A 12,940-nucleotide genomic window follows, 5' to 3' on the forward strand; every position below is an offset into this window, starting at 1 on the left:
TACTTGTTGTTACCCTGTCTGGCGCTCGGCATTAAGGGGCTAAAACAAGGACTGGTCGGCTCGGAGTCAATACTCTGTGTCTGAGTGGGGTGTTCATGTTAAACTGGGGCGGCATATTATCTCAGGGAGCTAGCACTATACATCGGCATCAGTCCGGACTAGTACAAGCAGCCACACAAACACGTGCATGCACGTCGCTATATAACTGTAATAATCTTGGACGCGACGTTAAACCCAATTTCACCACACCCCGATTTACCGAATCCTTTGTCATCCACTCCCCGGGATTATGCACAGGGTAAAAGTCTAGCACATGTGGCACTGCAACCGCAGATCGCCTTTTCAGATCACTCATTTATGAACATGACACATATTCCACATGTTCTATGATAATAGAAGCCACCTGTTTATCTGGTTCTCACCCGAAGCTAAATGAAAAAAATTGTAAATGAAGATCGGACCCAATAAGATCCGGGGTAGAATATGTCTCCAGCAACCGATGCTTGTCGTAAGAGGCGACTAAAGCTATCGGGTGGTCAGGCTCGCTGATTTGGATGATCATATCAATTGCGTGACCCGATGCTCATGATATCAGTCACTAGATTGTCTGGTCCAGAACGTCGTCATACAGTTGGAATATTGCTGAGTGCGGCGTTAAACAACAATCAATCACTCAATCAATCAAATGTAGATCGGATGGTTACAATCTCATTAAAATCAGATCTTAGTTCTCTCTCGCTAAACATCTTTGTTTAGCGGCAGCGAGAACTCAGATCTGAGTGTAATGAGACTGGGATGGTTACAGTGTGTTGCTGGTTGCTGATGCTATCAACCACTGGTTTGCCTGACCTCGAATCATTAATTAATATACCGTCGTGATATTGCTGGAATATGGCTGACTGCGGCTTCATTCACTCGCTCACCCATAGGATGGGCATGGGACCTTGTCGCCTACCACATACCATGCAGGTGACAATTTCCCTGGTCTTAGCCCATCACATTTATCAAAGATGAAAACAAATATCGCGTGAATACGCTTTGATATTCATATCTACAGGTGCGCGTCATATATGCCACGAGACAGAGGATTAGAAGCCAGCATTCACCTGTCAACATGACACCTGAAAATAGTAGCTCTAAAATATGAAGGAAACCCAAGCACTCGTGAAAATATTTGGATGACGTTTACTCAAATTAATAAGAATTAATGGCAACATGTCATGTGTTAACGTGACATTTTGAGTAACACACCAAGAATAGTTCAACTCAAACCTCGTCCCTGCTTCATTTCCGGGGTCAAAAATGATCATGCACGTTGCGAATGTATCGTGTTTAAATGTAACTGATGAAATAACGGGATTATAAGGTAATAAACACTATCATTGTAACAAATAACGTGTTCCTGAAAGATCTTATTGTATATGAAATAATACACGTGGATAATCAGGTAGTCAAATGGTTTTTGTGTTCTTCATGCCCGGGTTCGATTCCCCGTCTGTGATGCGCATATTCGGTGCCACCCCCTCACTATAAAATACTACAATTCATCCTCACTTTGGTAGCATCTACCTTGACAGTGATATAAAAGAACACTCACACAAAACATGGTTGACATTTACATTAGTTCGGGGATAAAACAAGGACCTTTCGGCTCGGAGTCAGTATACCGACAGTATCATCGTATACCGACCAATGCTCGTGCCTGTCAACCACTGGTTTGACTTTCCTGACACAGACTCGATTAATTACAAGACAACTCAATTTTGCCGGAAATCATGACCTTATATCGGTTTTGTCTGCGATCATTAGTTTTTTGCATTTCAAATCATGACCTTATATCGGTTTTGTCTGCGATCATTAGTTTTTTGCATTTCAAAAGCAAGACGCTCGTGTACATGCACGTGATTAATACATGGACTGTGTTCGGGATATCCAACATACTACTTGTTCAGGGATCGCCTCCGTGGTCTAGCGGTAAAGCGTCCGCCCGGAGAGCGGAAGGTCCGGGGTTCAATCAACGGCCGTGTCAAACCAAAGACGTTAAAAGATTGCACTTGTTGTTTCCCTGTCTGGCGCTCGGTATCAAGGGACTAAAACAAGGACTGGTCGGCTCGGAGCCAGTATACTCTGTCTGAGTGGGGTAGTCATGTTAAACTGCGACATTGTATCTCAGTGCATGGTCAAGCCCTATCAAATCGGCATTAGTCCGGAGTAGTTCAAGCAGACACACACGCATGCACGCACGCACGGACGCACGCACACACACATGCACACACACACACACACACACACACACACACACGTGCATGCACGTCGCTATATATAAGTGCAATAATCTTGGACGCACCTTAAACACCATTTCACCTCAACTCACTTGTTCATGCATGGGATACGATATGTATCATACTACATGTTCAGGAGATATGATAGTTATCATACTACTCTGTTCAGGAGTTACGATATATATCATATGACTTTGTTCAAAGATACGATATATATCACAAGACTTTCTTCGCGATATATATGTATCACATATCTTTATTCATCTTTTACGATACTTATTTCACACGGGAATAATAATGATTTTTTTAGGAAAAAAAACTTTTTAGCCCCAACAAAGCTCTTACAAAACCCAACATCAGACAAATAATCGATAAATTGCAAAAGAATATACAGTTCTGGAATTACTGTCTCTGTTTGTCATCATTCGGTTCTGATGATATATCTGAAAGTACGACGATAATCATGTCGCAGTTCCTTTCTTCCACAAAAGACAAATCCCATGTGAGGGCGTCTGATTTTACGCCGCTTTTAGCAATATTTAGTCTCTGTAACGGCATGGAATACCAGAAAGGAAATTCATATGATTGTACCAATGTGAGCATCGACCCTCGAATAATAAAACAGGGACTGTTTATACGGACGGTACCGTACCAGAGCTACAGATAAGCTGCGTATTTGCGTAAAATACCCCCAAAACCCAATTACTTTCAATCACCTTGCCTTCAGAAAAGCATGCATTGAATGGAAAACGCAACTGTTTGAATAGGATTTTTTCAGCATGCGTACAACGGAGCTAATTTCCGAAACACAATTACGAGCCAATTTACTTTCCGAGGCAAGCCTATATTAAGGACCGTTATATACATCTAAAACATTATTTCATTTTTTTAAATCTCAAAATGCTTTCTCATTTTGGGAAGAATAAAACCAATAGAGTGATGAATAGATGAGTGAAAAAATATTGGTTACCCAATGAAAATGCAATAACCCAATTAAAATAAAAAACCTTCGAGTAAAAACTCAATTGCTCAAATAGTTATCTGGAGCTCTGCCGACCCCCACCCCACCCCAACCCCGTCCCTCCCTCCCTCCCTCCCTCACACACACACACACACACACACACACACACACACACACACACACACACTTCCAATAAGCTGTACGGATTGCAGGATTTTCGTACTAATGGGGTTTCACTGTAAATGACGAAGCAAGGCCGTAGTTAACTTTTTTGACAAGGGTGGGGTGGGGTGGGGGGATATTTGTACACGTATCACTTGTCCCCAACTTGTATTTTCATGATTCAAATAGTTTCATGATTCTATAAAAAAAATCAGGGGGGCACAGCGGCTACGGCACTGCGAAGGTGGACGTTGTAAAGCATCTCACACACATACTACATTACATTGGGCGGAAGCGGGTGCACGCGACATTTGGCAAGTTTCGCAGATAACTTTCATTTGTTCACTGCTGGTGAGAGAAAAAAAGAGCATAATTCCTTTCAGAAAGTCGTGAACATATCCAGGGGTTGACACCTAACCTGAAGTATCAAATCGCAGCCTCAATTGTTACTCAAGATTTGTCCCTTAAGTGACTTCCTCGCCGCCTCAGTACATTACTTTCGCCCTGCAAACATTTACGCATTCACTTTACAACCATGATACACAACGATACAACAAACTTGACCGACATTACAAATGAAAAAAAAGCATGAATGAACGTTATATTTATACTGAGTTCGTTTTCTCTACCGACTCTAAACATACCCGTATAAAATATGGGTCGCATGCTACAGTTGACGTCCTGGGTCGATTGTATGTCGTCTGCTGTGTAGTTTTGACAGGTCGGTACTACTCGGGTATTTCCGCCACATTCCGGGAGGTGTCGGGAAGTCAGTGAATGACAGTGTCTGGCCTGCGATATCACCTGGTTCAGGTAAAAGTTTGTGCATGGAGTTTATCTGAGCAGCTGACGGATTTTTACCTGGATAATTTCGCCTGAAGAGGAAACAAAGAGGAATCTGGACATTGGAGTACACAGTCATGGAGTTTACTCAATCGGGCAAAGGGGGACTTTGTCTAACGGGACTCATACTGATACTGAGCCTTCAGTTTACCTGTGGTCGACCAAAATCACCATGCGTTGAACAACCCCTCGAATACCGCGAAGAAGTAGCTAATGTTGTTATATCGGGGACTGTTAAAGACATTATGCCCGATGCTAATGGGAAAAACATGTATAAGAGCGAGATTGAAGTTAAAAGGGTTTTTAAAGGCGACAACATTGTGAATGCACATGTCAATTTTGAGGACCCAGTAACCCATCATAAAATGCTCATGATAGAAGGTTTCGGGGATGAAGGCATCTGTGACAGTAATGTCCGAAAATTTGACACGAGGATATTTTTACTAAATAAAGGTTCCAATGGGGATTTGAAACTCAATTCAAGTATCGTCCGAATATCGCTGCGGAACTTGGAACACACAGACGCTGTTGTAAAAGGTAGGAGTATTCTGTGCGTGATTTCTCGCCCAACTTTTGACAATTTGTATTGGGATTACATATAATCCATGTTTATACCTTTCAGTGGCACAAAACTTTGTTTCAGGTTTAAGTAGAGAAGAGATCAATATGTCTCAAAACAGTCAAATTCTTGACTTCCAGTGTTTATTACGCTCGAGCTACCCATGGATATGAAAACCCCATACAGGACGATAAGAAATCTAAATCTGTTGCTGATTCGTCAATAAATATGTTCTTTCCATTCGCCGTTCTGTTTACCAACCCGTAATTTTATATTGTAGTTTGAGTAGCGGACGTGATATTTATAAACCTTAAGAGCTGATAAGAACCAAAAATGATCAACAGACCACGTTTTTTCATTCGTGTGTTCGTATCGACATTAACGATCTCTATGAACGCCTCTTGTGTTTTATGCAACACTCATGGAAATATTTTGACTCGTTTTTACTTGTGATTTCAGTCACGAACTTGTGTGATTAATTATATATATGCAGAAACAACAAGCATGTTTGGCAGCTACGTGTATGAATCTCATCGCGAGCACATGGGGTTGTGTTTAGAAAAGAAAATCCATTCATTTCGAATCGGAGCTATACACTTATCACCCACTTGTCAAATTTTCCGTTATACGTGGACAGTATGATAAACAGTCACACATACAGTTACACAACCCGTTTAAATCACGACACGTGTGTCTAGGAAAAAAACGTCTGCAATACCAAAACGACCCAGTTCATTAACCCTTTATCAGATGCCGCTGCCTAAAATAGCTCTTCTGCAATTTGCTGACACAGTGAAATCTCCCTCAACCATGAAGTGGTGGAGAAGTACGGAATGTAATGGAATGAAATAAATAGTGTTCGTTTTCTTTCATGGGCTTATTAATTGAAGTGCTTGAGTAGGTAACACCTTGTGACTAAGAGGATCAATTGTGGTGTTAATCATGTCATTGTGGTGTAATTAGTGTTAATGGGATAAGCATACTAGGCTGCTTATTGCACTATATGAACTGAGGGAGGTCACAGTCGTCAGAGTGGCCATGGCGGTCCTGGGAATTATCTCTCATCAACACACACACTTATCAGTGGGATCTTGTAACCTGTGATATACATTCTCAAGCCTTTCGGCCTGTTTTGATCTTTATATTATCAATAGTTAATGTATATGAACATAACTATTTAATGTATATCTCCTAAAAATATTGATGAAAATAACATGCTTGTAATATTCATTATCCATTTAGATATTATTACTATGTCTGTGAAAATATGAATTGTGATTCCAAAAACTTGATTTATGTCATAAAATGTGTTGGATGCAAAGCTGAATACATTGGACAGACAGGGGGATACCCTAAGAGCGAGAGTGAGAGTCCACCGACAACAAATACTGGACCCCCTGAGAAAGACAAAAGACAGTTATTTTATTTATACCTACAAACCAAAATGAAATGGCCTCCAATAACTGAATTATTTTATACAGTTATTGTAGATTTCCTGTCACTACAATACTTATTTCAGTATGCGCGGTATGCACGCCCAACACAATGTTGTTCATCTTACTGTGACGTCACAATATGTTAGATTGCACTATGGCGTCACACAATGTTTGAGCGCATTGTGACATCAAAATAGTGCAACGGTATAAATGTACTCTTGAAAACCAAATTTGTGAAACTGATTGAATAATTTTACAGCTCATCTTTTGACTTTTGTACATGTATTATATAATATATTTGTAACATAGGTTTTTTAAAAAAAGACTTGTACTATTTTTTGTTCAGAGTATTGATTTTGTACTTTTGTACATCATAGCTTGAAGACACAACACTTGGAAAATGAAGGTCATGTCACTAATTACAATGTTTTCGTGGTTAGTGATAGAATATCATGGACCATGTTGAGTTGACAGGCAAGCGTTATGATTCATAACAACCAGATGTAAATATATACACACATTACAGTCAGCCAATAATAATCAGGATAGTGTGGAGTCAGCCCTTATATCTGTGATTGTGAAAGTTTCATCACAATGCTAAGAAAAACTTCTTTTTCTTTTATGAAGTGTTCAGAGACAAAAACTTACTTTGTCTGGTTTAATGACATATCTGATGCTGAGAGTTCATAGAAGCTGGAGAAATTATGTATCCTATTGTTTCTGTGTTGTTTAAATGTTAAGAAAATAGACAAAGACTTATTTTGTGTGGCTTAATAACCTGTCTGAGGCTGTGAGTGTTTTGGTAATCGAAGCTGGAGAAATTTACATAGTTTTGAAAATGTTAAGAAAAACTTCTTTTTTATAACATAGTGTTCATAGACAAAGACTTATTTTGTGTGGCCTAATAACATGTCTGTCACCTCTAACAGGTGCCCTCTGGACAATACACAGAGCGTGGCCTGTGGCAAGGATGTGTTTTTATGCGATGCCTTTTATGCATGACAGCAGAAGACTACATTTCTGACCATGTTAATGCAGGAAACAGGATAGGTTTATGTCTCATAGCCATGCTAAACTGATCCTGGCTGGTTATGGCAACAATGAGCAGGGGGGAACAGATTGGGTATATTTTCTGTCAAATTCTCATGCATGGAAGTTTATTCTCGGGGATGTTTTTATGAGAGGCTTTAGAAGGTGTGATGTGAAGGTGTAGCCTTACAGATGGTTTAGTCATAAAGGAGCGAGGAATTTTTCCGTCTTGTGTTCATGTTTCGGTGTACATCTTTTGTCTATTCCATGTTTTTGATGTTTGCTTAAATATTTTCAGTTTTATTTGAAGACTGGACAAAATATGGAGATTTATTATTTTTTAATATTGCTTTCTCTATTCATTTCAAAATGCTGTTTAAACATGTTTGAATTGAGTGTGTAACTTGATTTAAAATCTAATGTACATACTGAATCCTAAATTACTGAATAAACTGTCTGTCAAAACCAGCATAAAACCGTATTTTCTCACACACTCACCAGTCATATACAGTGAAAACTGTTGGTTCCAAAACTCTTTCTTGTGGACATCGATATGATTGGTTTGTCCTGAAATTTGTCCATCGGAATGATTTCACTGGGAATAGCACCTTGGGAAACCTAACCTTCCATGCAATTGCTTTTTGGAACATCTTTAAACAATTGAAGTGACCATCTGTGTTATCATGATTCAATGATCTTGAAATTATCTGTCTTGATTATTTCCCCGGCATTGACTTTCCAGAATATCAGGGTTTAAGTGTACCAGGTTTAGGTATAGTGTTGTACCTAGTATATTATTATACCTTTGTATAGTGTATAATATTCACAGCTGGCATTAAGTGGAACACTTACTCTGGATATTAAGTCAGTTTTCGTGCTGAAGCATAATGCAACTTGGGTCGGTATGCCAGTGTGTGAGGTTGCCTGTTGCCTCCGTTCACACACATTAACACACATAATCACACATCATTAACTCAGCATTGGTTGAGTTGTAGAGTACAGTGCCTCAGTAATGGTTGGAGAATATTATCCCACGAAATAGTCATCTTTTACACCTTTGTAGATTTTGTGTGAGTTTGTTGTTTTGTGTCACACTCCTCAATATTCCAGCTGTAAATCATGTCCGGCTGTAAATAATCGAGTTTGGACCAGACAAACCAGGGTTGATATTATGAGCAATCGGTGTATGATTACACACAACCAACCAAGTCTGATCTTGTCACTTCTTAAATGGAGTGCTGGGGACCCGTTCGGTCACTGTGCCATTATATGTAGAAAGTATATATTTTTGTTATAGAGTTGTTGAATTAGCAGACACTGGATAATTGAATTTACAGATAACGTAGATTTAAAACTTGAAAGTCAAGGGTCATTGTCCTACCCTTATATTATGGGTGCGGTGGGGTAGCCTAGTGGTTAAAGCGTCTTTCCGAAGACCCAGGTTCGATTCCCCACATGGTACAATGTGTGAAGCCCATTTCTGGTGTCCCAGGCTGTGATATTGCTGGAATATTGCTAAAAGCGGCGTAAAACCATACTCACTCACCTTATGTTATGTGTTACGGATTAAGGGGATACCTCGATTTAACATATCTTGTGACCCATGAAGATCCAGGGTAGAATAGGTCTTCAGCAACCCATGCTTGCCGTAAAAGGCAACTATGCTTGTCGTGAAAGGCGACTAACAGGATCGGGTGGTCAGGCTCACTGACTTGGTTGATGCATGTCATCAATCCCAATTGTGTGGATCGATGGTCATGATATTAATCACTGGATTGTCTGGTCCAGACTCGATTATTTACAGACCACCGTCATATAGCTCGAATATTGCTGAGTGCGGCGTAAAACAACAAACCAACCAACCAACCTACCAACTAACATATCTTGTAGCAAAGAAGAAGGACCTCAGCTGTATGCAAGCTTTATTTGTCAATATCAATGACATTTGTTCATATACAGTACATGTTACTGTGTAGAGTGTACAGGTCACGAAGCAGGTGAAGTGGGGCAATGTTGGTCAAGAGCAGGCAATTGGGTGACCGTGTTCAGCAGGATTGACTCCTGAGCGTTTTAATGGCTTTGGAGCTGCCTCACACTGAAACAGGTTTTAAAAGGCGTCTTCATTCTAACTATTCCTCCAAACAACCAGCAATGAATGGGTACCAAGTAGGATGCGATGGTGATGTAAGTTCAAACTTTGTAGTGCCTTGTAAGATAAGGAAGAGAATATATGGATGTCAACTTCTTTATTATGAGGAACACAACGTTTCGGAGTACATGATTACTGTATCATGAGTTGAATGAATGCTATGAGGCAGAAAGCATAATTATGTACATGTAAGGACAGCAAAATTAATAAGATAACAAAAGGTGGAAAACAAAAGTTCTGCAAAAATATTCAAGGGAATGCAACAGAAATTGTTAATTTGGTAATAAAGTGTTTGAATGAACAGAATGGTCATGATTTTACTTTTAGTTATCAATCACTTTATCGTAGACTAAGAGTTGACCATGCTTGACTCTACATTGTGCTTATGACTCTAAAAAAAATATGCAGTGAATTACGATGACTCCTTTTCTTAGGCTAGGTGATACCCTCAGTTACAGTTGAACACACATTTGGACTTATATTTTTCTCTTGCAAATTAAGTGCATAATCACAATAAAACAAAACAAAATGGTTTTGCTGAATTAAAAACTTACAGGGAGATGAAGATGAATGCCAATGGATGTTTGTTTAATGATGGTGAAGGAGATAGGGATGTACAAATGTTTTTCAGAACTTTTTGGTCTTCGATATCTCCTGGTAATAATTTATACATCCAGATCTGAACTGACTGTGTCCCTTTGTTTCATAAATCTGCGCTGAGTTAGATTTCACCTTGATTGAATTGTGTTTTCAATAAGTGTCAGTTTTGATGCTCTGTGACAAAATATTTTGCTGATAACACGCAAATATCAGTTAAATCTAGAAGATAGTATTCTTTGTCTTTCAATCTTTGAAGGTAGAGGAAGTTAGATTTCGGGCCGATTAATTTGACATCTTATGTTCGGAGATTATAGTGTCTGCTAGGATCTGCTTTTCGTCACTTGACGCTGAGTGAAGTCAGTCGCACGTTAACGTACACGTATAATGTTCAGATATGCTGGGAAACCATTGAATGGTGAAACAAGATCGCATAATTTGATCTAACAATGAAGATGTTATATGAATGTATCCTTGTGTGAAATGCTCAGTGGATAGTGTTGCAGTTACCTGCCGACGGTATTACAGTTTCAAACTTAAATGTGTCAAGTTTAGTTTGTGAAACAGATTTGGTTAAGTAGCTTCAACAGTGGTGGTTTTGACGAGTATCCAGTCGCTCAAAGTTCAAGAGCTAGTGGAAGGTTTTAAAGGTGTACTTTCTAATCAAATTTGTTTTTAGCTTATGCATCTGTACAGTTCATATTTTCACACCTTTCCACCTTTATTGACATAGCAGTGTGGTAGCGTTGTTGTTGGCTTGTCACCTCAAACCCCATGTTATTTTCCCACATGGACAGGGTGGTCAGACTCGCTGACTTGGTTGATGCATGTCATTGTATCTCAAATGCATGGATCGATGCTCATGATGTCAATCACTGGATTGTCTGGTCCAGACTCGAGTATTTACTGACTGCCGTCATATAGCTGGAATATTACTGAGTGCAGCGAACACACAAACAAACAAACACACAAACAAACAAACAAACGCACAAACAAACACACAAACAAACACACACAATGTGTGAGACATATTTGATGTCCTCGTCTGTGATATGGTTGGAATGTTGCCAAAGGGATGTTAAATCATAACCCAGTCATCATGGACGTGCTTCTAATCACCATTTGGTATGGATGAAGATTTTCACAATCCATTTGCATCCACATCTTGTTACTGCTGTTTGTATTATGATTCATGAGGTGCAGGACGTACCAAAAGACGTTAAAAGATGGTACTTGTTGTTTCCCTGTCTGGTCGTCTCGGAGTCAGTATACTGTGTCTGGGTGAGGTATTCATGTTAAAACTGCGGCATGGTATCTCAGTGAGCTAGCACTATAAATCGGCATCAGTCCGGACTAGTACAAGCAGCCACACAAACACACACACGTACATGCACGTCGCTATATAAGTGCAATAATCTTGAGCGCAACGTTAAACCCCATTTCACCTCACCTCACCTCATCGTATCTAGAGTAAGATTCTTTGAAGAATCTCTTAACTGTCTGGGCTTTTTCTGTTTCCTGTCTATATATCTTTACACAGGACAGGTTGATAACATATTTTGACTTAATTTTAACTTGAACTAGGTAAAAAATCTCAACTTCCAATTTTGATTTTATACCTTTTAGAGATAAGATATTCTTAAGTATATTGTGTATTTGTTTGCAAGTCTGTGCCCATTTAATAATGCAAATCCTCTTTCTGGGAAAGTGCACAGAGCACACAGTGATGTTTCAATGAGATACTGTCACCAACACATTAGTGCTCAAAGGATCAATTTAGCTTCAAGCCTTTCATGCAGAAGGCAGTGTTTGATACAATGTGCGGACATTGTGTGAGGTTTTTTAGTAGATTTGCCACAGCAGTGGTGTTACACACAGAAGCATGGTTCAGATTATCCACACGGAGAAGCAACTAAAGGTGAAGGAAGTATTCACTTACACTCGAGAAATCTTCACTGGAGGAAGACGGATCCTTGAAGTCTTTTCAGGGGTGGTGTGGAGAGGGAGAGGGGGAAAAGAGAGAGGGAGGGGGGAAGGGGAGAAACTCTGTTGTCAGAAACTTTGTTGTCGCAAACTCTGTTGTCAGAAACTCTGTTGTCACAAACTCTGTTGTCACAAACTCTGTTGTCACAAACTCTGTTGTCGCAAACTCTGTTGTCGCAAACTCTGTTGTCACAAACTCTGTTGTGCTGTACATTTATGTTATAATCTATGGTTTATTTCTTTATGAAAATCTCTTTGAGGATGTCAGTATTTTTCCAATTAAGTTTTAAGGGGTTTGGGGCAATGTACTGACATGGATCTTTTGATGAACTTGAAAAATAGTTCTTACTTTATATTAGCGAAAGCAAGTGAACTTATCCTTATTTTGACTGATGGAAGTGTATGGTGAAGCAGACATAATCTTACCTGGTTCCGCTGTTGGTTCATTCACACATTAAGCTCAGTACCTTTAGCCAACAGGTGGCAGCCAAAATATGTGGTACAAATTTGTGCAATACCAGGGCCCACTTGCACAAAGTGATCTTAGTGCTAAGAAGATCTTAACTCCGATACTTTAACATAGGCTTATGATAGTCTTTTCACTTAGATCGTTTTGTGGGCCCAGGTTATAGGTCCTACACCTTGAGAGTTTCGAGTGATGAAATTAAAACGAAGTGCCCTGCTGGCGTAATTTTGGCGAGAACAATTTCATTCACAACAGATTTCACCCAGTCAGATATATTTCTTTTTATTCAATGCAGAAGACCAATGATTGGCTGCATTAATGTCGTCCTACTGAAGCTTACGAGAAATTGACCACCACCTGTTAGGTAGACAGGACCCAGTCACACATAACTCTTTGGCAAAACCAGTCACCTCAGAGCTTAACCTGGAATTCTTGTTTCATACAAGCTTACATCAAGCTCTCTGTGAATGACC

At 39.6% G+C, this 12,940-nt stretch overlaps 1 protein-coding gene across 5 annotated transcripts in view; it reads left to right on the plus strand.

Moving 5' to 3' along the window:
* The first annotated feature begins 4,212 nt into the window (after positions 1-4,212).
* LOC139471511 (agrin-like) overlaps positions 4,213-12,940 on the plus strand; it is a 463,139-nt gene continuing 454,411 nt past the window's right edge. For all 5 annotated transcript variants that reach the window (XM_071253875.1, XM_071253868.1, XM_071253870.1 and 2 more), the window contains exon 1: positions 4,213-4,785. In XM_071253875.1, the coding sequence (XP_071109976.1) occupies positions 4,326-4,785 (460 nt within the window). In that variant the 5' untranslated portion in view covers positions 4,213-4,325. The remainder of the gene's footprint in view (positions 4,786-12,940) is intronic.

The sequence above is a fragment of the Haliotis cracherodii genome, unplaced genomic scaffold, assembly GCF_022045235.1.
Source record: "Haliotis cracherodii isolate W230 unplaced genomic scaffold, xgHalCrac1.p SCAF_23, whole genome shotgun sequence".
In the NCBI taxonomy this organism is placed as follows: Eukaryota; Metazoa; Mollusca; class Gastropoda; order Lepetellida; family Haliotidae; genus Haliotis; species Haliotis cracherodii.